At 39.8% G+C, this 27,320-nt stretch overlaps 1 protein-coding gene across 4 annotated transcripts in view; it reads right to left on the reverse strand.

Annotated features, from left to right (window-relative positions):
* Positions 1-27,320, reverse strand: part of MTR (5-methyltetrahydrofolate-homocysteine methyltransferase) — a 128,950-nt gene that overhangs the window by 50,483 nt on the left and 51,147 nt on the right. For all 4 annotated transcript variants that reach the window (XR_004030062.1, XM_030812631.1, XM_030812630.1 and 1 more), the window contains exons 16-22: positions 21,444-21,623; positions 19,315-19,431; positions 18,863-19,003; positions 12,051-12,140; positions 10,714-10,866; positions 9,689-9,796; positions 8,479-8,579 (exon numbers count right to left, since the gene is read on the reverse strand). Coding sequence is in view for 3 of the 4 variants with exons in the window: in XM_030812631.1 (XP_030668491.1) it covers positions 8,479-8,579; positions 9,689-9,796; positions 10,714-10,866; positions 12,051-12,140; positions 18,863-19,003; positions 19,315-19,431; positions 21,444-21,623 (890 nt within the window). In the remaining variant the exon portion in view is untranslated. The remainder of the gene's footprint in view (positions 1-8,478; positions 8,580-9,688; positions 9,797-10,713; positions 10,867-12,050; positions 12,141-18,862; positions 19,004-19,314; positions 19,432-21,443; positions 21,624-27,320) is intronic.

Below are 27,320 nucleotides of genomic sequence, written 5' to 3' on the forward strand. Positions count from 1 at the left end.
TCCAGCCTGGGGGACAGAGAGAGACTCCGTCTCAAAAAAAAAAAAAAAAAAAAAAAAAGACTACAACATGACACACTGGCTGGTAACAATGGGTGCTGAACGCTGGGGCAGGAAGGGGACTGGCTTCTCACTATATGCCCTTTCATACCACTGGATTTTTAGCTTGTACTCATATTACTTTTTAAAAAAGAGTTAAAAAAAAAAAAAACTATGACATACGGAATCTTCAGTAAAAAGTAAGACAACTTCAAATCAATGGTAAGTATATTCAGCTTTGTTGGCACTAACCCAGTAGCAAATGCACGCTGGAGGTGTTAATGATGTATAACCACTGCAGGTTATAGCAGGAGTGAGATGGTACCACACGCTTTTTTTTTTTTTTTTTTTTTTAACATATTGAAGAAAGTCTAGTACCTGGATCTTTTGTTAAACAATGACTAAGCACAGACTGTCACATATAAAACTAGGAAAAACAGCATATACTGCTTTTAAATCAAGACAAAAAGGCATCATTTCAAAGCTGATTTTTTTTAACATTGTATATGTTTTAAAATTCAACTAAAACTCATCAGTATGATGGCAAGAATCATCTTGCTGTCACTGCTTTTTCTTGTTTCAGCAGTGTTTCTCTCAGGAACGTCTTATGTGGATGCTTGCCATGTTTAAGGAAGAGTAAGGAGATTGTTGTGGCTGGAACAGAAATGGAGAAGGATAGAGTTGTGGGTGATAAGTTCAGAGGAGGAGGAAAAGGCCAGAGCCTGTGTAGACTTTGCATCAGAATCACCACGGGAGCCTTCTCAAAATCAAACAACCTGAAGCTTGGACTCCATTTTCCAGAGAGTGTGATTTAACTGGCCAAGGGTGGGGTTCGGGAAGCTTCCAGATTATACCCACTACACAAGGGCCTTGCAGACCACTACAAGGGCTCTGAGTTTTACTGAGTGAGGAGAGAAATCACTGGAGGGTTTGAACAGTGGAGTAAGAAATCTGACTTAGATTTAACAGATTTACTTTGGACTGAAACAAGTCCAGGGTAGAGAAGCAGAGACTGGTTAGGCTGCTGCAAAAATCCAGACAAGAAGCAGTATAGGTGGAGAGAAGTGGTCAGATCCTGGAAATACTGTGAGAGGAGAACTGATGGGTTACATGTGGGTTATCCGACGAGAGGATGACGCAAGAGTTTCGGTTCGAGCAGCAAGAAAAATGAAGTTGCTATTTCTTGAAATAGTGGAGAGTTGGGGAGGTGTTCACAAAATGGTGGCAATTAGTTCAGTTTTCAAAATATTAAATTTGAGATTTCTTTAGATATCCAAATGGAGCTGTCAGGGAGTCCACGGGATATGTAAGTCTAAAGTCTGGGGGAGAGATCCACAGTGTAGATACAATTTGGGACTTGTCAGTACATCAGATGATACTGAAGTCACAAAACGAATGAGACAACTTCAGCCCACCCCAGGCCTTGTTACTCCAGGTGTGCTCCTGTACCAGCAGCACCAGCCCTATCTGAGAGTTTGTCGGAAATGCAGAACCTCCAGTCCAGACCTACCCTAATCAGAATCTGACTTTTAACAAAATCCCCAGGTGACAAGAAGGTACATTACAGTTTGAGAAACACAAACCTAGACAGTGAAGACAGAGAAGAGGTCCAAGGGCTGAGCCCCAGAACATTTCTGTGTTTAAAGACCACTCCCAGAAGGAGAGATCAGCAGGAGAGAATCATAACCACTGATCAGTGAGGTAAACAAACGACTGAGAACACTGAGTCAGGGGCCTGGGCGACAAGTTCAATTTCCAGCTTATTAGCCTGCCTTCGAAGTCGTCTTGCTGGGGAAATAGTCGAACGTACTATCAATTAGAGGGGCAATTCCCACTATTTCCACACATAGAAAATGACACTTATGGTACTGAGATGCACAAAGGAAGTTGCTCACAGCCCTGGTCAACCCGTCTAGGACAGAGGCCCCAGTTCCACTCTCGAGCAGGAAAGAGAATGGGTTTCCTGGCACATCTGAGTTGAGAAACTGTTGGCAAGCTCTGAATTAGAATATGGTGTGGCAAGTACTACAATGAAAGCATTTACAGTGTACTATGTATGGAAGGCCCAAAATGGGTGACAACCAGAAGCATCCTAGGGGGAAGTCTGAAATGGATTTTGAAAAATTAAGTGGGTATTAGCTGAAGGAAACAGGGAAGTCTAGGCAGAGACCTGCACTATGAGGGCCCAGAGTCCTGAACTAGCTAGGAATCCCAGGGTATGTGAAGTCAGAGAAGAGAGCACAGGTCAGATCCAGCCTGCCCTCTGTGCCTGCTACCATTCTTCCCACCATCCCTCTCCATTCCCTCTCACCTCTACCACAACCTCCTGTTTTACCCCTACACATAACCCCATCTTCCTTGACTCTCCCTCAGTTTCCCTTTGTCATTTTGAGCCATACTGTATGTCTGTAAGCCTCTCCCTATACACATTCCTGTATTTCGCCACATGGGAGGCTAAAGAGAATAAAAATGAATGCTACGGAAGATGTTGATTTTACAGTATTTGTTTTAAAGTGCTCAGAACAGAGGTTGGGTATGGAGGCTCATGCCTGTAATCCCAGTACTTTAAGAGGGCAAGGAAGGAGGATCACTTGAGGCCAGGGGTTTGAGTCCAGCCTGGGCAACATTAGCGAAGCTTTGTCTCTACAAAAAAACTTTTTTTTTCAGTGCTTAGAACAGAGCTATGAGAGCAAGCATTTAATTTAGATACTAATCCAGGAAAAAATAAGTTGCACTGAATGTTTTAGCAAAGGCATCTCATACTATTTAAGAATACATAGAATTTCGAAAATAAATACTGTAATATAAGACAAAAAGTCCTTTTCGTCTCCAGAAGAAATTTAAAAAGGAAAATAAAACTGCATCTGCATCCTTTTAAGGTACCTGATACTTGCTGTCATTTTATCCTTTATTTCTAAGTTAACTAAGGTGGCAGCCTATCTGCTGCTCCTGCAATTCACACATGCCACCACAAGATGGCATGTGTTTCCATCCAGTCTACAGTCCAGCCATGGTTTCCAACCTGTACTTAAGCAGTGCCAGTGGGGTCTGTTGTCATTTCTATTATTTTTTAAAAAAATAAACAAAACAAATTGTTGATCTCCCCTTCAAAAAATGGATCCAAAGCCTCTAAATAATTATCAGCATGTGAAGTGCTCAGAGAGACTGCATTACTATATCCTTGACTTAGGTACAGTCATGTTCCTCACTCAGCTGAACATTCCAACATTATACAGTTGGGAATTATTTTCATGCTCAGCCACATACTGCTCTTTTACTTATACTAGACAGTTATATTAAGAACCACTGGTTATCAGACCCATGTTTAAAAATATTAGATGTATGATGTATAACTTTAAAATGTATCTTGAAATAGCATATTTTTCTTACATAATTAAACACTGTGCATTATCTGTAATGGAAAATGTCCTCTTTTCTCTTCTCCTAGTTATTATTACAGAGTATATGTAAAATTAACCTCAATGGAATTAATCAAAAATATTTCCAAATATTCTACATTATTTCTTGAGGGGAATTTAGAATACAGACATAATTCAGAGATGCTGTAGGTTCAACTCTAGACCATTACAATAAAGTATCTCAATAAAGTGAGTCATGTGAATTTTTTGGTTTCTCAATGCATATAAAAGTTATGTTTACACTATACTGTATTATGTGTGCAATAGTATTATGTCTAAAAGAACAGTGTATACATACCTTAATTTAAAAATACTTATTGCTAAAAACAAAATGCTAACGATCATCTGGGTCTTCAGTGAGTTGTAACCTTTTTGCTGGTAGAGGGTCTTGACTTGATGTTCATGGCTTCTGACTGATTAGAATGGTGGCTGCAGAAGTTTGGGGTGGCTGTGGCAATTTCTCAAAATAAGACGACAGTGAAGTTTCCCACACCAATTGAACCTAACTTTCACAAAAGATTTCTCTGCAGCATGTGATGCTGTTTGATAGCGTTTTACTCACAGAACTTCCTTCAAAATTGTAGGCCAATCATCTCAAACCTTGCCCCTGCTTTATCATCTAAGTTTACGTGCTATTTATTCTAAATCCTCTGTTGTTATTTCAACACTGTTCATAGCCATCTCAAGAAATTACTTTCTTTGCTCAGCCTTGCTCAGCCATGAGAAGCAATTCCTCATCTGCTGAAGTCATATTACGAGATTGTAGCAATTCATTCCCATCTTCAGCCTCCACTTTTAATTCTGGTTTACTCTTGCCATTTCTACCACATCTGCAGTCACTTCCTCCACTGAAGTCTTGAATCCCTCAAAGTCATCTATGAGAGTTGGAATCAACTTCTTCCAAGCTGCTGTTAATGTTGATATTTTGACCTCCTCCCATGAATTACAAATGTTCTTAATGGCATCTAGAATGGTGAATCCTTTATACAAGGTTTTTTGATTTACTCTGCCCAGATCCATCACTATCTATGGCAGCTACAGCCTTACAAAATATAAGACTTGAAAGTCAAAATTCCTCCCTGATCCACAGGCTGCAGAATGAATGTTGTGTTAGCAGGCATGAAAACAATATTCATCTCCTTGTATATCTCTATCAGAATTCTTGTGACCAGGTGCACTGTCAATGAGGAGTAATATTTTGAAAGGAATCTTTTTTACTGGGCAGTAGGTCTTAACGGTAGAAGACCTACTTAATATATTAAGTATTATATTATTATAATTAATATACTTAATTTAAGAAGGTAGAAGAATTTTCAGAATGGCAAATGAGCATTGGCTTCAACTGATAGTCATCAGCTGTGTTAGCCCCTCCACAAGAGAGTCAGCCTGTCCTTTGAAGTTTTGAAGCCAGGCATTCACTTCTCCCCTCTAGCTATGAAAGTCCTAGATGGCATCTACTTTCAACAGAAGGCTATCTCATCTACATTGAAAACCTATTGGTTAGCATAGCCACCTTCCTCAGTGATGTCAGCTAGATCTGGAAAACTTGCTGCAGCTTCTCCATCAGCACTTGCACTTCACCTCGTACCATTATGTTAGGAGACGGCTTCTTTCCTTAAACCTCATGAACCAACCTCTGTTAGCTTCAAACTTTTCTTCTGCAGCTTCTTCACCTCTCTCAGCCTTCACAAAATTGAAGAGGGTTGGAGCTCTCTTCAATTTGTTATTGCTCCAGCAACGCCAGACTGCTCTGGGTGAGACTCTGGCTTAAGGGAATATTGTGGCTGGTTTAGTCTTCTATCCAGACCACTCAAACTTTCCTCATAACAGCAGTGGGGCTGTTTTGCTTTCCTATCATTTGTGTATTCACTGGAGAAGCATTTTAGATTTCCTTTAAGAACTTTTCTTTTGCATTAACTGTGCTATTTGGTGCAAGAGGCCTAGTTTTCAGCCTATTTCAGTTTTTGACATGCCGTCCTCACTAAACTTAATCATGTCTAACTTTTGACTTAAAGTCGAGGTGTGTGACTCTTCTTTTCACTTAAACACTTAGAGGACTTCGAGGCCATTACAGAGTTATTAACTGGCCTAATTTCAATATTGTTGTGTCTCAGGGACTATGGAGGCCCGAGGAAAGGGACAGAGATGGGGAATGGCTGGTTAGTGAAGCAGTCAAAACATATATATTTATGGATTAAGTTTGCCATCTTCTATGGGTGTGGTTCATGGTACCCCAAAACAATTAAAATAGTAACATTGATCACTGATCATAGATCATCATAACAGATATAATAATAAGGTTTGAAATATTGTGAGAATTAGGAAAATGTGACACAGAGACGTGAAATGAGCACATGCTATTGGAAAAATGCCATCAAGACACATGTTCTATGCAGGATTGCCATAAAACTCAAATTTTTACAAAACGTTGTATCTGCAAAGCTCAATAAAGTGAGGTACAATAAAACAAGGTATGCCTGTGTTCATATTAGACATTATACTTGTTTACAACTCAAGTCAAAAAAAATATTGTAAAGTAAGGTGACATATTACGAAGTCCCAGCTTTTGGAACCAAAAGCCCTGAATGTGGCTTGACACTTGCTAGCCATGTGACTATGATGAAATCTCTCTCAAGTTCTCTAAGTTTTCTCATCTATAAAGGGAGAAATACAATAACAGGCAGGGTAGTAGGATCCAAACCATGAAAAGAAAGGAAGGATGAAAGAAAAGAAAGGAAAGGAACCAAAACAACAACAACAAAAAGGTGACAAAGAAAAAAAAAATCAGTGATATAAAAGAACTGTATAAATCAGGAAGTGGTAAACAAATGGTAGGTAATAGTAGATTCTTGGTGAATACATCCTTAGTTCTATTCAAATCCTCAAATTTGCAATTCTATTGCGTCATATCTTCCCCATTTAAAAAATACATTTTCTCTCTAAACAGAACTGTCAGTTTTAGCCCTCTCTATTTCTTTTATCCCCACAAAGAAAAAACATTGTTATCATTTTGTGAGATTCACTGCAACAATGATAAAAAGCCAGGAAAGAGAAGGATTAGATACAGGATAGGTTCCTAGACTCACTCACTAGGCTGGGTAATTCCTTCAAGCATACTAGCCTGGTACTGACAGTAAAAGTACACATTATTCCATAAGACAATCTCCAGGGACACTTGTCTACTAGCTAACACCATAAAATTACACTCACCAATGGAAGAGTCTATGTGTTATCACACACAAGCCAAAGCGGTGTTTGACATGAAGTTTGCACATTCGCTTGTTTTTGTAAAATGAAAGTAACATTTCATCAGAAGGTGTTTCTCCAGTTAGACTTATTAGCAAAGATAAGCAAACCCTCAGCACCCAACATATAGCAACTGGGTTTGTTGCAGGAAAGCCTTAGGCTTAATACGCAGTCTTCACAACTGCTGACATTCAGTTCCAGTAGCATCCTGGAGAAATGCCACAATGTTCCCTGGCTTCTTAAAACGTCTTTACTGCAGAAATAAACATTGCCAGTATAATACTCTCAGCTAAGAATCCACTGATCAAAATAAATAATGATAAAGCACATGACAACTATATCTCAAGAATCACTTTTAGGAAGTTTACCTACAAGTCACTTTCTTCAATGGTTCTTGTGCCATTATTAAGGCTGAACATGTACCTGGCTATTTAGCCTGAGAAACGGTAAACTTTTTCAAGGAGAAAAGTCAACTAAATCATTTTGGTGTCTCTAGTATAATGCCTGGTATGTAGAAGATGATCTATAAACATTAACTGAAGTGAATTTTAACTGATTGTGATGAATGCAAACAGGAACCAACAACCTCAGGTTTGCAAAGGTAAGCCAATAGCAGAAATGCTTTGGAGACTTTAGGAAGCAAACGCCTTATCCAAATATTTATTATATAGGTAAAATCTCATTACAACTATCTATCTTCAATAAATTTATCTCTTTAAAAAATAATAAGTACATGGATAGAAACAGTATTCCTCGTTTCCAGGACTAGGAGAGAACGCTAAGTCTTTAGACAGTAAGTGAGCAAGTAAATAGAAGTGCTTGTGAAGACAGTCAGAGGGAAAAAAAATGCCTTCCTGACACTGCTCCTCTGTCTCCAGCCTTCCTGAAAGGTTCTTAGCTGCATTTAATTAGCCTTGAAGGCAGAGACGGATACAAATGTTGACAGCAGGGAGAGAGCTTAGCAGGTAATTGTTACTTGACAGCAAAGAAGAGAACTGAGGAGTACAGGGATAGCTCCAGTCAATTTTCTTCTCTATCTAGAGAAAATAGCACATTGGAAAGAAGTCTGTGACTCAAAAGGACTGTTGGCTGGACATGGATATGGGAAAGCATTATTTCCATCAGGCTTTTCATTACAAAGAATATGTTCAAATCTAAGCGAAACATATACTTACTACAGGTCATCAGTCTCACATGGAAATGACTTTGTTATGAATATTTATTAATTATAATGAGATATATCAGAAAGGGGTTTTACTTGTATACAACATTCCAAAATCTAGCTTAATCATCACCAAGAACACAGGGTCCTGGCTCTAAGCAAAGCCAACTGAGACTTGTACAGAGAAGGCCTTCCTGTAAAACTCCGTTTAGCCAAGGTCTCATAAGATCTCGGTTCTAAAATCTGAGTTTAGTGAAAGGAAAAAGAGGATATGATGAACACCACTGGCCATGGGAAGGAGCCTGATATTCTGGCCATTAGCGCCTCTGTCCCAACATCCAACCCCAGGAATCCTCTGGGCGGTTTCCACCCCACTTGAATAGCTTTTACTATTCCTTATGTCCTTTTTGAACATGGATAATAACTAACTTATTTCATTTGAAATGCTGTGTTCACGTAGAAAATTCAAAAACACAGTAAGCAAAAAGAAATAAAAAATAACCTCTAACATCCACTGCCATGCCCTACTCTTCCCACCCATGAAAGAATTATTCTGTTAAAAAGCTCTCATTTTTAAATGGGAAAGGGGTTGAAATCGGTGAGGTCCTAACTTACCGGAAATTATTGCAGCCAAGGACTACTCCAACTATGTTCTTGCCTATGTCGTGCACGTCGCCTTTAACAGTGGCCAGCACGATGGTGCCCTGGTAAGGGTCCTGGAAAGGAAGCCAAGCAGCTCAGCAAGGCAGGGTTGTTCAGGGCAGAACACCTAGTTCTCCAGAGCCAGGCAGGGGCCAGCACAGAAAGCAATTCAATACAACCAAGAGCACCTCAAAGACAGACCTGGAAACCAAAGCCCAATCAGTTCAAAGGAGGCCCACCTAATGGGCTAGCCCAAGGGGCCTCAGCCAAGATCAGGGGGTCCCATCCTTTCAAAGAACAGTTGATGTTCACACACAAAACAGCCCCACAGCTGAAGACCACATCCTTAACTCTGGGTACAGGGGAACCTATTTGACAAATGTTTACTGTTAGCAATTAAGGGAGAGGCAGGGGAGAGGGGAAGGAACAGGTTAACTGTACGTGTATGTCCCATCCGAATCTGAAAAACCACAACAGCCCAGGCAGAGGGCACGTGAGTATCTTTCCTCAGCACTGCTGTTGTATGCACAGTTAGCATCCCCCACTACTCCCCAAAAAAAGAAAAAAAGCAAAACAAAGATTTTTATAAACTCTGTGTTAGTCTGAGCCATTCACAAACACAGATCAATTTAAAAATTCAGAATCCTAGGGGCCAAAGCTGCCTGAGCTTCACAGGGAGCTAAACAAGGTCAAAAAGCTTAATGATTTACTCTGGTGGTGCAGCCAACAAGAATTAAATTGAATCCAGAAGTGGTGCCAAGGACATCACCAGCAGAGAGACTATTCAGTTAAGAGTTTTCTAAAAACAAGCATGACTCAATTACCTCAAGGGCAGGGACAGAACTTTGCAGTGAGTAGTGCCTGGCACAGTACTTGGCACATCACAGGAGCTTTGTAAATGATCAGTTAATGAAGGCACAAATGAATGAACTGGCTTTGTCTTGAAAACATGGGTTTTGACTGAAAAATTGTATCTATATTAAAAATGTTATAAAGCTACATTCAAAAGAAAGCCCCAGAGTATTCTGATACTTGGTTAAAAAAGGGAGAGATGTGGAATCATTTCTCTATTTTATCCTCAATGAAGAACACAGCCAACCCTGACTGCTTAGGCCCCTACCACCACCTCAAGTCTTCCAGGTCAACTCACTAAACGCCCATAGGCCTGAACAAAATGACTTGCCTCTTCTTCTACTGTGCCGTTAAGCACTCTGGTTTCTTCTCTTTCTTTTTCCATGAACGGGATAAGGTGGCCAACAGCCTTCTTCATAACCCGGGCTGACTTTATAACCTGAGAAAAAAAAGCATAGGATCAGGTATCTTTCCCAAAGCACCGGAACAACTGCTGATGGCCATTTGTGAAATGTGGGCACACATTAGGAATGTATGCTTTGACTTCAGGACAGCTACACTGGAGTCTTTTGACAGTAGGCAGAATAAAGGATAAGCTCCCCAGAGGGAAAGCCAGTTAATAATAAGGTACAGCAGAAGGAAAACAAGGCTAGAAATCAAATGTTGCAATTTCTGTCTTCTGAACTTTTGCTTTTTTTTTTTTTTTCTCTGTCTAGGAGGCCCTCTATCTTTTATCCAAGAGTTCTATGTATCCTTCAGGACCAAAGCTTCTCTACCATGAGCTCATTCCCAGCCTTCTCTTCTCAATCCCCAGCTTTAAAACTCACTTAAAATGCCACACAGCCACTAACCTACATGCTCAACAAGTATGTGTTAACTGATGTGGTTAGGCAGCTGCTGTAAATCAAAGTAAGAGTTCTGGTTTTACTTTAAACAAACCACTTAATGTACCATCATTTAAAACAGTAACATTTGTCTCAAAATATGCATCCTTACAGATGAATAGTGCCTGGTCAAATCAAGTCTTAATGTTAGTAACTCTACATTTATCTTGGGTTTTATTTTACTTTTGGAGGGGAGAGATAGGCATTGGGGGTAAGAGGTGATACAAAAATTAGAACATAAAGATTATGATAGATTATGATGCTGAGAATTTTCGGATTTCCAACATCCACACCACTCTGAAGATGGATTCTTCCAGACATGACTCCTAAACATATTTAGAGAAGGAATGACTAGCCAATACCATTGAACTCTTGTCCAAATTAAAACCTGAGAAATATATCCCAAATCACCATTTATTAAATGACAAAGAAAAGATGCAATTGTGAAAATTTCTCCCCATATTTTGCCAACCTGAGGTAGAAACATTTTTCCAGCTCCAAAAAGATCACCAACAATTTTCATTCCATTCATCAGGGGTCCTTCAATTATATTGAGAGGTCGGGGATATTTTTCTTGGTTTAACCTGGCTTCCTCAGTATCCTCAATAATATGTTTTTCAATGCCCTAAAAAAGACAAAAAAAAAAAAAGAAAAAAGAAAGAAAGAAAAAAAAGTCACCTAAAAAACTGCCTTACCTCCACAGAGCCATCATGAAAATGCTTAAGAGCACAGATTCCAGAATCAGAGTGCACGGATTCAATCTGGCTTCCTATCACTAATTTAGGCAATTCAATAAGTGTCAGTTTCCTCAATTAGAATATTACAATAGTATCTCATATGTTTATTTTGAGGATTGAGATAAAGTGCTTAGCTGGCTTTATTGATACAAACAAAGTAAATACCTCACACACTTCCAAAACAGAATGTTGTATGCAGTAAATACATACAATTTTATATGCCAATTAAAAAAATGCTTTAAAATATATCTTAGTAAAATGAGCTAATAGAGAAGGACTAATAAGTTCAAATGCATCATAAAATACATTTTGTATCTTAGTGTTTTACCAGATTATACATTAATAAATATCTGTGGGGAAATCAGTAAGTTTTCTCACTGTAATGCTGTAGGGCTGGGGAGAAATGACACTGGATGGGGCCCTTAAATGAAGTTCAAACCCATGAAGCCTCCATTGACTTATCCACCCTTCAATGACAAGCCCCACTCCTCCAAAGTCCCCAGTTCAATGATCCTTGGATTGGCCAACTAGCTCCACAAACTGAAATATGTGAATCTCAAAAGGTGCAAGAGTTAAATGTTAAACTCCAGAGCCAAAAAAACAAAACAAAACTCTGAGATTCTCCAGACTCACACATGAGGAAACTGAAGCCAAGAGATTATTGATCTTGCCTAAAGCCTAAAATTCCAACTATGAAACTGACTTGCTGACCAACTGACCAGCAACTTGGTCCAGGACAGGATTCGCAGCCTCGGCACTACTAACACTTGGGAGGGAATATTCTTTGTGGTTTGGGGCTGTCCTGGGCACTGGAGGATGTTTAGCAGCATCCCTGGCCACAGGATGCCAATAATACCTCCTATGCACAGTTATGACAATCAAAAATGTCTCTGAACACTGTCAAATGTGCTATGGTGGGTGGGGGAGGCGGCTGGGGGACAGGAAGAGGGACCTCCCCAGGTTGAGAATCAGTGGTCTAGGCATCTCCTTCTCCAGCTGTCACAATGCCCGCAACAGGATCAGTCAGCCACGATGAGCCTCCAGCCCTCCAGTTCAGGCTCCTGTAACTCACCTTCACAAGGGCATACTCAAGGCGTTCTTCGACAGGGCCATTTCTCCACTCATCAGTCTGAATGACTTTCTTCCCTCCTGTGCCTTGAGTCTGAATTGAAATTGAAACCAAGAAATGGATACAACTCATCACTAACCAAACTGTTTGATGGCAAACAAACAAACCAACCAACAAACAAAAAAACCTGTGTCTTATTCTTCTTTTACTTTTCCAGCCCCTAGTAGACTGTCCAGCATAAAATAAGATCTCAATGAATGTTTGAGGGAAGGAGAGGGAAAAATGAGAACTCTTTCAGGGTTTGAATTGTTAGTATAGAGACAGAGTAAAGTTCCATTCTTTCTTTTCCCTCTTTTCTAAAAATAACAACTCAAGGCAAAATTTCCAGGACAGTAAGAGAAGCTATATTTCAAACCTGATGAGCCTTCAAAGCTCTCAACAAGGATCACCAGTACCCACAAACAGATGCAGGGAGGCCATAATGAAGCTAAGTCAGACATCAAAGGTGTGCACACTAGGAGGTGTACAACACAGACTATGCTCTCAAGGATTCTGCCGTTGTTATGGTTTGAAGGTGTCCTCCAAAAGTTGCATTAGAACCCTAATTCCTCTGCCCCCATGAATGGATTAACGAATTAATGACGGCTGGATTAATGTTGCTACCATGGAAGCAGGTTTGCTATCTCTCTGGCTCTCTTGCTCTTGCCCTCTTGACATGAGATACCCTCTGCCATGTTATGACACAGCAAGAAGGCCCTCACCAGGGGCCAAGGCCATACTCTTGGACTTTCCAGCTGCCAGAACTGTGAGCTAAATAAACTTCTTTATAAATTACCCAGTCTTTGGTATTCCGTTAGAGCAAAAGAAAACAGAGTGAGACAGCCATGTCATAAGACAGGTAGAAAATACGTAAAGAAAGAAAGAGAGTATATGTCAAGGGCTGAATGAGTACATAATACAGACTAGGTATTTTGTGGGAATTTTGAGGAAGGAATGGTTATCATAAGCTAGGGTGGCAAAGAAAGGTTTCAAAGAAGCTGAATGATGAGACAGGGCAGATTCAGCAAAGGAACAAAAATGCAATGATCATGGCACACATGATAAGTTGCATTACTTTATTGTTTTCTCCACCTCAACTAGTGGTACCAGCTGCCAAACTGGAAACCTAAGTATCACCTTTGAATCTCCATTCACTACTCAAGTTCAATCAATCACCTCATCCTAATGATTACACCTCAATACTTTTTCTCTCCACCCTGTTTCCATTTTCACAGCCCAAGAACTAAGTGGTCTCCACAGCCCAGAATCATTCTGGTCTCTAATTCATCTTGCACACTGTAGCCAAAAGGATGCTTCCAAAATGCAAATCTGATCCAACTGCTCCCTGTGAAAAAAATATCTGTGTAAGTTTCCTATTGCTTTCATGACATGGTACCGATTCCTTACCATGCCATCCAATGCCCTGATGAGATGGTTTGGCTGTGACCCCACCCAAATCTCATCTTGAACTGTAGCTCCCACAATTCCCACATATCGTGGGAGGGACCCAGTGGAAGGTAACTGAATCATGGAGACAGGTCTTTCCTGTGCTGTTCTTGTGATAGTGAATAAGTCTCACAAGATCTAATGGTTTTATAAAGGGGAGTTTCCCTGCACAAGTTCTCTCTATCTCTGTCATGTAAGACGTGCTTTTCGCCTTCCATTATGATAGTGAGGCCTCCCCAGCCACGTGGAACTGTGAGTCCATTAAACCTCCTTTTCTTCATAAATTACCCAGTCTCGGTTATGTCTTTATCAGCAACATGAGAATGGACTAGCAGACCTGCTCTGGCTTTCTCCTACAGCTTCCTCTTCTGCCATTCCCAACAAGCTTCAGCCATCCAGAACACTTCTGTTCCTTATGCTCCCCATCATCTCTTCACCACCAGGCCTTCACATTTGTTCATCTGACATACATTTATGCAGTACCTATGACCATGCCAGACTCTGGCTAGATGCAAATCTCTCTCCCCTGGTAGGGACCACCAGCACTGCACTCTACCCCCAAACCTTGGCCTGGCTACCTCCTTTATTTCTCACAAGTCTCACCTGACCTATCACTTCCCCTGGGAAGCTTTCCCTGACCACCTCTAGTTTGGGGTCAGAATCTCCCTCAGGCTTCTCCTAGCATCCTGCACTTCCCATCTCACAGCACTTGCTGCGCTGGGTGACAATTACTTCTACATATTTTTGCATGTGTCACTGAGCTGTAGGCTCTCAGAGGGTAGGGGTACATCTCTCCTACTAGTTAGATCCTCTAAGTTCAGTCAAATGAATGGCACAAAGCGACACTTCAGTAAATATTAGCTGGATGAATTAATGCTACAAAAAGACTGATTTTGCTGGAGTAATGTTTGTCCAGGGTAGTAGAGGCCAAGACACAGAGGGCCAAAAATCCATGCTGTGGAGTTTAAATTTAACCTTCCAGGCAATTGCATGGGCAGAAAAGGGAGACATTATTCAAAGTTCTAAAGCTGCACATTAACATTCAAAGTCACATTTTTAAAGGAATCACAAAATAGGGAGAATATTTTAATAGTCATTGATGAAAGCCTGGACTCAGTAGTGATAACAGGAGGAAAGGAAAGGACAAATATAAAGGTATTAATAGACAATAACTAAGAAGGAGAGGAGGGAGAAATGCAAATCAAAAGCACAATGAGATACCATCTCACGCCAGTTAGAATGACGATCATTTAAAAAGTCAGGAAACAACAGATGCTGGAGAGGATGTGGAGAAATAGGAATGCTTTTACACTGCTGGTAGGACTGTAAATTAGGTCAACCATTGTGGAAGGCAATGCGGCGATTCCTCAAGGATCTAGAACCAGAAATACCATTTGACCCAGTAATCCTCATTACTGGGTATATACCCAAAGGATTATAAATCATTCTACTATAAAGATATATGCACACGTATGTTTACTGCGGCACTATTCACAATAGCAAAGACTTGAAACCAACCCAAATGCCCATCAATAATAGACTGGATAAAGAAAATGTGGCACATATACACCATGGAATACTATGAAGCCATAAAAAAGGATGAGTTCGTGTCCTTTGCAGGCACATGGATGAAGCTGGAAACCATCATACTCAACAAACTAACACAGGAACAGAAAACCAAACACCGCATGTTCTCACTCATAAGGGGGAGTTGAACAATGAGAACACATAGACACAGGGAGGGGAACATCACACACCGGGGCCTGTTGGGGGGTTGGGAAGCTAGGGAAGGGATAGCATTAGGAGAAATACCTAATACAGATGATGGGTTGATGGTGCAGCAAACCACCATAGAACGTGTATACCTGTGTAACAAACCTGCATGTTCTGAATGTGTATCCCAGAACTTAAAGTATAATTTTTAAAAAAAGAAGAAGAAGAAGAAGAAGGAGAGGAGGAAGGAATTGGGGAGAACTCCAAGATTTAGGGCCAAAGTGGTAACTGGAATAATAACAACGCAAGGACTCTCGTATGTTGAAAAACCTGAACGAGATAGTAATAAAAAAGTCCCTCTGATGTTCACAGTCCCATCACTTGATACCTGTAAACACCATTTGTTCTATTAGCCACACAATCAAGACAATTCCTGCCTAGGGGATGGAGTTTTGCTGTGTAAAAACAGGGCAGTGTGTTCCAAACACTCTTGAAAAATGGAACTGGTGTGTTCACAGAAAAATACCACAATGTGCCAGACTTATGGGGTGGGAAGGGGGCAAAAAATATATGATTATGGACAGAGGCAAAAGAGGATACAAACAGCAGTAAAGAATTCACTGAAGTGTTGGAGGTTGCGATGTCTAAAAACCATCCCACCTGATAGCTCTGTTCCAAACCTATGAATTTGACTCAGGAAAGCAACACTTAAAACGAAAGAGTACAGTTAAAAGCAGTTATTTCAGAAGTACAGAACGGCATGCTGAGGCCCATCTCACTATTCATGTAGTTATTCAATAGGGAGTTCTCCATGATATACATACGAGGTGCTACACAGTTTTCACACACTAAGGAAGACCAGACCCAGGCACACTGTGGAAGCTTACATAGAAAGCTACCAAGCAAACAGACCAAGCAATTGTCATGTCCATCTGGCTACTCCTTGTATCTGTACGTGTACAAAGCTAATGAGAAAAACTAGTTCTTCCCACTCTAGAGTTGCTTCTGCCTCACAGGGGCCTCATGGTTGTGTAGGTTATCAAAGGGAGTAAACTGCTGCAGAGAAAGCCAAAGAAGAATGTGAGCTCAAATGGTTAAGAAAGGGATCAAGCCCAAATCAAAGAACAGAAAATTTTCCCAGAAAGTATCAAGAATATTCTCAAGCTCCCGGGTCATTCCACAGCCATCCTACCCAGAGCAGCAATCCTTCCACTCCATAAGAGGCCTGGCTTCCATTAGGGTACCATTTAATAAAGATCCTCCATGTAAATTACATGGTATCTGGAAATTTTTTTTATCAAAAATAATTTACTTACCACAGGTCAGTCTGAACTAAATTAGAAAAATTATTTTTCAGAAAAATCCCATTCCTCCCCAAATGTGAGATTAGAGAGCCTTGGAAGATCAGAGGCTATACTCTTCCCACTAGTTTCAATAATATATCAGACAGGAATCTGGGTGCAGACTTCCTCATTTGCAATAACTGAAAGAGATCATTCTCTTATAAAAGAGAAAAAAATCCCTTGACTCTTATTTGCCTCATAATATTCCTGCTCTTCATGCTCCATTTGCACTCAGCGCATCCTAAGGAATTGCTACAGAGCTGGCGACTCCCAGGAGTTATTAGAGGATACCTGTTTTGGTTATTAATTCCCTTAATGGCAACGGAAGTCACCTTGAAGGCAGACAGCCTCCCTAACAGAGAGGTCAGTGGCTTATAAGAAGCCCTCGTGGTTACATTAAGAATGAGGAAATTCTTCTATGATGAATATGATGAATTGTTAAACTCTTGCAATTGCTATTAAGATTTCCCTCAGTTTGACAGTGCCTCTAGGGGCAAAACCTCTTGGCAGCTCAGCATGACATGCAGAAATGAAAGCTAGTAAACAAATGCTAAAAGTGAGTACAGATCAAAAGAATGTCTAGCACAAAATACAATGCCAAAAAAACCTTAAATGGGAATGGTCTTACATATAAGGAGCCCCTTTCCTAAGTGAGAGGGCTGCCTTCTTTGGACAGATCAGGGAAAAGATAAAAACACATCATTTCATGGGTTATTTAAGAACTGTCTAGTATGACTTCATGATAATAGAGGCTATGATGCCCCTTTGGCCTTCAAAAGAACTCTTTGACAGTTATTAATGAAGGGCCCCCTACTAGGTAGAAGACAGACCATGACTCAGAACTCAATAGTATAATGCCCATGTCTCAATGTTCAAAGAATAAGACAGGGCTAAGCACTCTGTCTATGTGAACAGAAACGGTCAATAGGAAAAAAATTAAAAATCTATGGAATGTTTCTTAAGTCATGTGCTGAGAAGTAGAACTTGATTGTATCTGCCACAACCAAATGAAACATTCAGTCCTGGATCCACAGGAGAAACTAGTAATGTTCTTAAGGAACTGAGAGGAGGGTCATGTGAGCGTAGGCACAGTGTCCGAACTCCTTTCAGCTTTGTTGAGCCTAAGGCTTCCATAAGCAATTTCAGAAATCTAAGTCTTACTACCAGTAAGGCTGATAAAACAAAGATGTGGTTAATCTCATAGTGTCCTATCCTTCTTCCAGAGCATGTTATTACTCTTCTGTGGAAGAGGGAAAGTTGGCAGTTCTATCAGAGCTAAATTCAGATTCTAACATGAAAAATATTAACAAAGTTGGCAAGAGACACAAAAGCATCCTACCACTTTCTCAACATGCTTTGTGGGAAAAATATCTTCCTTTGCCATCATTCTCTTAAACAGATTAAAATGCAAGTTCTTTCGAGGTAAAGATCTCAACTTTCCTTAAACTGAATTCTAAGAAGAAGCATCTACGATAGATACTTCATGTGCCTAGGACTGCGCCCAACATATACATGAGAAACAAGCTGGTGTTTGAATTAGCTATAATTATACTCATTTTTTACAGATCAAATGTGCACAGACCTCAAGCTTTGAACTGCAGAACTTTGCCACAGATGGACTAGATCCTAACATAAACAGGTATACAAACCAAAACATGTCACAGTGAGGACCATGTAACACTAACATAGCCACACAAGAAAATCCAGAACAGCTATTTTAAATAATGAGGTAGAAAAATATCAAGTAAAATGGAAATATGTTCACAGTACACTGCTAAGAAAAAAAATTACCATAAAAGCATCTAGAGTATAGTTCTATTTTTGTAAAAAATGTGTGTATATGTACCTATGCATGCATATTCATTTTGCAAAAAGAAAAAAAACTCCCATTACTTAAAGGTTATAACAAAATCTCAAGTGTTTAACTTTGGGTGGTAGGATTACAAGTGATTTTTATTTTCTTCCTTTGCTTACCAGAATTTTGTAAATTTTCTAGAACTAGTATGTTACTTGGTACAAGAAAAATAAATTTTACATTTTAAAATAAATTTGAAGAAACCTAAGTTCAGAATACGAAAGCAGCCTAGGCATGGTCTGTTTACCCTTCCTTGCCCTAGCTACACCACCATCTCTGCAACTCTCTGTAGAAACCTTCAGTGATCCAAGTATGATTCGATATTTGCTTCTATTCCACAATGAAGGTCTACTAACTGTAGGTGAGTAATACATTCAAAGATAGGAAAAATCCATCCATTAGAACACTTGTCTCTCTACCTGGGCATAACGTAAGAGCTTCTCAGTGGCCTCAGGGTCTTTATTCCAGATGAGATCTTCACAGAGCTGCAGAAGTTCCTTATGGATATCATCATACACAGGGAGGTTTCCAGCATTCACTATCCCCATGTCCATGCCAGACTAAGGGCAATACAAATAAAAATGAGAATTTACAGTGATACCCTAAGTCAGCGGTCAGCAAACTTTTCTCTGTAAACGGCCAGAGAGAAACTATTTTAGGCCATAGCCTCTGTCACAGCTACTCAACTTTGCAGTTACAACATAAAAGCAGCCACAGACAAGATACAAGTGAATAGGTGTGGCTCTATCCCAATAAAATCTTATTTACAGAAACTGGCAGCAGGCCAGACTTAGCCTGCATGCCACACTTTGAAAACCCCTGCCCCAAGTAAAAACTGGTTTCCGCAGGGCTAAGAGTTCTTCTACCATACCTTGATTGCATGGTAAAGGAAAACCCCATGCATTGCTTCACGAATGGCTTCCATTCCTCGGAAGGAGAAGGACAAGTTGGAAAGACCTCCACTTATTCTGGCTCCAGGTAATGTTTCCTGGCAAAAATTTTAAAATATGAAAAGATTCCCCTTTCTTGCCAAAAACAGCAATCACATCTCTTAAGCTTTATATAGGAGTGGAAAGAAAAAAAAACAAAAAACATCCAAAGTTCAAAGTAATTCAGAGCTTCTTGTTACTAGACATAGACCAAAGCTTGCCGTATTATGGTATCACAAAGGCGCTGCTTCATAAGTAGTTTTTCCTACTAGACTCCAATCTCCCTAAGGAGAACACGTGCATGTACACACACACACACACACACACACACACACACATACACACACACACACACACACAGAAAGACAAAGAGGAATTCCTTATTCATTGAAAGTACAAATTACTAGAAGGCTTCCATAGCCTAAATGAACAGACTCCCTAGTTCACCATAAACTTGACCAACTATAAAAGGACAAAAGGAAATTGAAGTTCTAACCATACCGATGACAGTATCAAGCATCATCAGGCTTGTGGGATAACAGGAACTCTCACTTACTATTATTGGTTCAAGAATCTAGGGAGACAGTTTGTCATTATCTACTACTATGAGCCAACCATTCCACTTCTGGGTATATGCTACAGAGAAGTTCAGGCATGTATGTCTAAGATACATATATAGGAATACTCAGAGCAGCATTGTTCATAATGTCCAAAAGCTGGAAACAAACTAGATGTCCATCAACAATAGAACAGTTAATTGTGGTATAGTTATACCACAGAATATTATACATTAATAAAAATATACAAACAGCTACAGCCACACAGATAAATCTTTAGAATGAAGTTGAGTAAGAAAAAAATGCATAAAAATCTTATGATTCTATTTTTATTAGGCTCACAAGCAGGCAAAACCAAACCATATCATTCAGATATTCAGTCAATTCTTATTATTTTGTGGTAGTTATGTTCTTTAAAGTCACTGCAAACACTGAATTAGGGAATACCAGAGCGCTGCTCCTAGGAGAAATACAGGGTTAGGTTCCTATGAGCCTCTCATCACATTTTTGTCAACCAATCAATACTTTATCTAATATTTACTGTTGATTCATTAAGACGGAATTCACAGCCAATGGCACTATAATTCATGTCTGAACAAAGCTTGTCTGACACACATATTTCCTCCATAAGGCACATCACAGCCTTCTTGCGCTTAGGAACACTAGACAGCACTAGTATGGGGCCATTTTAAAAAGTGACCTCACCAACAAAACGCATAAAAATGTGAAAAACACGGCATTAGACTGCAGAAAGGACATCTATGTACAGGATGAGAGCTGAAATAAGAAGGTAGGTCACTGCCATGTTTGCCCTCTTTGGGAATAATATGGGTTGGGCCACTCAAATTTTCCACCACTCTGCATATGGGTATGTCTGAGTAACTGCAGAAGTGATGTGAGTATTGATTTTGGGGTCACAAATAAATTTCAGTAAGTATATGAATTTGCAAATACAAAATCCATGGATGATGCAAATCAAATCTACATATATAAGCAATAAATTTATGAAGAAAAGCAACAGAGTAGCATCATAAAACTCAGGACTATTGTGACTTTATAAAATTGAGAATGAGATGTAACTGGAAAAGGAGAGACAGATGGGGGCGCTAGCTATGCTCTATTTTGGGACCTAAGTGAAGGCTCTTATATGCTTCATAATTAATTATTTATTAGGTTCTGTGGTTTTTTTGCTTTGTTTCATTTTGTTCAAGACAGGGCCTCACTCTGTCGCCCAGGCTAGAGTGCAGTGGCGTGATCCCAGCTCACTGCAACCTCCACCCTCCTGGGTTTAAGCGAGTTCATCAGGCTCTGTTATATTCTCGAGTCTGTTTGTTACACAAGTTAAAACTCTACTAAAGAAAAAAAAATAAGGTCTCCTACATTTCAGAAAAACAATTTTCTAACTAAGAATGTTAACATTTCAGCCAATAAATATATAAGTCAGCTCTAACCATTCATTAGACCCATGGGACGAATTTGAGCCATGACTTGGGAGAGAACATGCCTACACTTACTTTAATGACTTTTGTTGCATGGATAAAATTAATGGCATACAAGTTGTGTTCTTCCATTCCAGTCCCAATGGTTAGGATATTAGGGTCAAAAATGATGTCATTTGGATTAAAGTCCAGTTTTTTCACAAGCAGATGGTAGGCCCGGGTGCACACTCTGATTTTTGTGTCTGTTTCTGTTGCCTAGGGAAAAGAGCAAAAGATGTAGTCTGAAATAGAAAAATTAAGTTATCTATTAAAATATTAATATTAAATACCTGTTATTTTAATAAAATATTAATACTAAAATATTAAATGTTATCTATTAGAGCACATTTCACTCACTGAAAACACTCAAGTGTCAATGCTTGGATTTCACAGAAATCTAAATGCCAAGCAGCTTCCGATCACTTATCAAATTATCTCAGAGAAGAGACTGGTTTAAAGATCTCTTTGTGTTTTCACAAACACAGCAGCTATACTCTTTCTGCAAAAAAATCAAATCTTATACATATACACACACGGTATATTATGAAAAAGCTTCTAAAAATACATGCATATGATAAAAAATCAAATACTACTAAACAAGAGATTAACATGTAAGTGCCCCTTCCTCTCTTGACTGCCAGCAGTGTCACAACCTATCACCCAGGAAACACTGCCATTGCTTTCTCAGATCTTCTTGCAAAAACATTCTAAGCATAGTCAAGGATATGCATTTATTCCACACCTTCACCCATTATAACTCTGGCCTAACATGTGTCTTAAGTCATGAATACAAATTAGTCTTTACCTTCAAAATAATGTCCCTAAAAGGCAAAACACTGACTCCGGCAAGGCTCATCCCCCAGTTGCTTCCCATCAGCCTCAGAATCTCAGCCTACATCTCCAATCTCATCTCCTACCATTTGCCCTTTCCTCTACTCTGCACTCCTTACATTGCTCCTTTGGTGTTTCTGAAAGCCGCCAAGCTTGTTCCTCCCTCAGCAACTTTCATTTATTGCTGCCACTACCGAGAACATACCGTGACATGGCTTTGTGCTTCATAGAACTAAGGCTTCTGCCCAAGTGCCCCCTTTTCAGAGCCTACCTTAAATCACCCTCTCTAAACCAGCCACTTCCACCCTTCCCCACCTCCTCCATTCTTCTTCAGAGTATTTCTTTCCAGAAATTGTATTATTTTGGCAACATCTTTAGTATTTTTGGTTGTTTTATTACTTATTAATTGGTAAACTCCTCTCCCCTAGCTAGAATGCCAGTCTTGCGGTATCCCCAGTGCCCAGAGCAGTGCCTGTCAAAGTATGTGCTCAACATTATGTATGAATGTTGCTTTTACTCAAAGCATTTCTGAACTGTGTCACGTAAACTGTCTTCAGATCAAATTTACAACCTCAACACAGGATATTTACCAAATTATATCCTGAATGATTTCTGGTTGTATGAAAAATCAAATCTACTCTTTAAAAATGATTACTTGCTATCACTCCAGTGATAAGAAAAAATAAGTCACAATTCTGAAGGTCAATTCTCAATGAATGTGAAAAATGTTCTTGAAAAATGGCCAACCCTACTGCAATCTGTATTGCAGACTTCTGTGGAGATGAGCGGGTAGGGACACTGACATAGGCCAAGTGCATCTAGTGAGGCCCTAGACAACAGAAATGAGGAGTAGGGGAATTATGAAAAGAACTCACATCTAGTCTTTTGATCACTTACCACTTTGGTATTCTTTTTCAACTGTTTTCTTTGGTCTCTTTAATCGCTCTCTGCAGCTGGTGGGGTGAGACTTCACCTCTACTTGAGAGGGAAGTGCCTCCAGGACTTAGCAGACAAAACGGCCCAGGGAAAGGGAAACAGGAAATGGTCTTTGGGGCCTCACTGCACCCAGGCTTTAGGGAAGGTGGCGAGCTTTCGTCTTCCTTAATGGAATTTTCTCAATGCTTACTTCCTCTGCCTTCAGTTACAGTGAAAAGGTTAAGGTTGAGACTGAGATGTGCGTCAGAAAAAACTGGTCAGAAACAGCCCATTTGAGGCTGCCTTTAGTCTTGAACTTTTAAAGTTCACCCTTCACCAGACAGCCCAATAGAGTTCTAGGCTCTAGGTTCATGGCTCAGCTAAGCTCACTAAGAGAAAAGGCACAGGGGCGACCAATGCTACTAGTATTACTGAGTAACCTAGTCTGGTTGATAGATGAAGAAGTCAAGGTCCTGGTCATTTCTCTCCTGAGCCACGAATATTATCTGGCCAAGTAGGGCAGGTTGAAGTGAACAGTATGTTACCCACAGGAGAGTAGGGTGTAGGGCCCAGCTGTGTACCAAAGACAGCCCTGCTTGTGGGAAAGTAGGTGCATCCTCACAGGACAGGAATTCATTTCTAGAACCAAAACAGAGTCATCAACTCTAACCTCCATAAGGACGAAGCCCTTGTCAAATTGTTCTCATGGCGTCTAGCACAGTATCTGTGCCACATTAACAGACACTCAACCTCTGTCACTTGATTAAACAATGACTCTCAGAGTGAACACGGTGTTGGTGTACAGGCCTTTGTCAGGAGCAGATCATATCTCATATCATGTAAGGTTCACCAAGCTTCTGTCTTACTCCTCACCAGGGCTATGGGACAGACACACTAATAAAGCCTCAATCGTGCTTGTGGATTTCACAGATCCAGAATAGAAGTTCAGTAAAACAGAATGGGAGCTTTACTCCATCAGGAAGGGCTTTCAACCCTGGTTGCACATTACAATAACCTGGAGGGATTTCTGTTTGCTTGTTTTTTATAATAGTAACACCTCACCCTGAACCAGTTAAATCAGAATCTGGAGATGGGGCCTCAGCAAGTGTTTTGTAGAAGCCCCTTAGTGATGCTAATATAAAGCCAGGTGTGAACCACCAACAGGTGAGATATGGCACCTTCTTCAGTTGGAGTAGAAGAAAAACTCAGTGAGAGTCTAAGCAGCAAGAAGGAAGGAATAAATGCCATTTATAGCTTTATCAAACAGGTTTACTCTTAAGCCATAGAGAAGCTAGACTGTGACCAGTGAGTAGAAGGCTTTACTTAAGAAGCTCATGGCTCAGATTCTGCTAAAATATCACACACTCAGGGAGTAATGCAATAAAACAATTTTTGATTTAGTCATCAAGGCAGATACTGTGAGGAAGAGAAGGGACAATGTGTAGAAGACACCTAGATTCTTTAATGTAGTCTGACAAGGAGCAGAGCTAACTTCAGAGGGGAGTTAAAGTTTTAAAATTGAACTGAAGTAGTTGAAGATGGGCAAGAGAACCCTGGAGGAAGGAGAGGCCCATCCTGGGGCTGCAGTTAAAAAAAGAAGTGGCCCGGTCCAGTACAATGGCTCACATCTGTATTCCCAGCACTTTGGCAGGCTGAGGCAGGTGGATCACCTGAGGTCAGGAGTTCAAGAACAGCCTGGCCAACATGGTGAAAACCCATCTCTACTAAAAATACAAAAATTAGCTAGTTGTGGTGGCACAGGCCTGTAGTCCCAGCTACTTGGGAGGCTGAGTCAGGAGAATTGCTTGAACCCACAAAGCGGAGGTTGCAGTGAGCTGAGATCGCCCACCGCACTTCAGCCTGGACGACAGAGTGAGACTTGATCTCAAAAAACAAACAAACAAACAAAAACAGAAGTGATGGAAATGGATGTTTGTGCCTTTCAAGAGAGACAATGACAAGTAGGAAGGGAAACACTGAAGAAAAGGAAGTTTCCAAGGGAAAAAAATCTAAAAATCAATACCAAAGGGAAAAAATTTACCAAAGAAAAAATAAGCCAATTACAATAAAAACAACAAACAAAACACATAGGATTGATCTAGAGATTTCCTATTTAGGGATAATTACAAAACTCCATTGAATGAGTAATTGGAAAGACACACCATGTTCCTCAATGACAAATCTAAACATTGGCAAGATACCAATTCCTTGTTATTTTCCAGGTTAAGATTAATTAGATATTAATCAAGATCCAATGGTTCTCCATAATTAGAAATTCATTTTCAAATCATTTTAAAACAAGAAAATGAAAAAAACAACAGGAAAATGTGTTGCATATATTGATTATTCTTTTATATAGTTTACACATGTGCAAACAAAAACTAATATAGACTTCTGCTATTATGTGATAATTATATTTCTAAGATACTTCACATTATCAAAAATTGTCACACAAAAAAGTCATTGTTGTGAACCTATGGATTATATAAAAAAATTAAAAATCATTTCATTTAGAAAAAGAGAACTAGCCGGGCGCGGTGGCTCACGCTTGTAATCCCAGCACTTTGGGAGGCTGGGGCGGGCGGATCACAAGGTCAGGAGATCGAGACCACGGTGAAACCCCGTCTCTACTAAAAATACAAAAAATTAGCCGGGCGTGGTGGCGGGCGCCTGTAGTCCCAGCTACTCGGAGAGGCTGAGGCAGGAGAATGGTGTGAACCCGGGAGGCGGAGCTTGCAGTGAGCCGAGATCACGCCACTGCACTCCATCCAGCCTGGGTGATAGAGCGAGACTCCATCTCAAAAAAAAAAAAAAAAAAAAAAAAAAAAGAGAAGAAAAAGAGAACTAAATCTAGAGTCAGTATACTTGTCCCATAGAAATTTCAATAATAAAGGTGTCCTGTATCTTGTTATGTAGAGTTAAGAATAACAGTTGGTCAAAACTATTAGCAACAACAAAAAACATAGAAATGCTTTCTTTTGCCTTTCAATCCAGAAGTCTCAGGCCCAGACTCCTGTCATATCTGGTCTTGACCTTGCAGTTGTGTTTGCAACATGGATCATAGACATTAAGCAAAGACTCAAACACAGCAGCCAGATATTGAAACAAAGCTGGTGTGCCTTGCTTAGTCGCAACAGTAGTTTCCCATTTGAGGGAATTGTTTTTTTCCCCTATAATCAGTGGTGTCAATCCAAGCAAAGCAAATCCCGGTTCTTAACTGACTGCTACATCCAATAGCATTATGAGAACTCAATCAACAGAAAACATGCCTTTATATAAAAATACCTGTATTGCTGGCTTCTTAACTTTGAAAGTATACAGGACTTTTGCTTTGCTTTTTATAATTTTCAGTATTTATGACAAGTTGACAGTGAGCATACATGCTGCTCCATAATCTGCATAATATTTAAATACTCTGGAGAACAGTCCAGTAAAATTATGTTACCTAAGTTATCTATTTCTCTTCAGTTGGGCACTTGGGCTGTTATATTTTCAATAATGTTGGTGTAAAATCTCGGCATATACAGTATCCTTATGCTGTTGAATTCTTTTGTTGGAATAATTTCCCAGAAATAAGATTATGAACTCAAGGGATATAAACAATTTTTTGTCTCTTGACAGGCATTATATTCTTTCTCAAAAGGACTGTACCAGTTTACACTACACTCTGCAACAAATAAGGCTTCAGTTTTATCACTGCTGTGTCTACATAGACCTTGACCATTTTTAACTTAACTAATTTAGTAGGGATAAAACATTACCTTAATGCTGCTCTAATTTGTATATCTTTCATAACTAGCAAGTTAATTTTTTTTCCTACATTTGCTTTTAATTTGTGGTCACAGTTAAGTCTAAATCGGGACAACCTATCCTTAGACAAGACCAAGCACTAAGCAGTGGCAATAAACAAAGCACGGAGTATACATAGGATTTGGAAACATACACCAGTCTTCAAATGAGGAAGACCAAAGGTAAAAACTTGGTTCCACCATGTCCTAGATATGACATTGGTCCACTGTAAAATGCGATGGCTGCCACCTCGGTGGTCACTCTGAAGACTAAATGAAATAACCTCTGCTGGTGGTTTTCAACCAAAAGATACATGAGAATCACCTCTAAGGCTTTAAAATGTCTAAAGCCAGGCCTCATCCTAGACCAAATGAGTCA

The sequence above is a fragment of the Nomascus leucogenys genome, chromosome 5 (genome assembly GCF_006542625.1).
Source record: "Nomascus leucogenys isolate Asia chromosome 5, Asia_NLE_v1, whole genome shotgun sequence".
In the NCBI taxonomy this organism is placed as follows: domain Eukaryota; kingdom Metazoa; phylum Chordata; class Mammalia; order Primates; family Hylobatidae; genus Nomascus; species Nomascus leucogenys.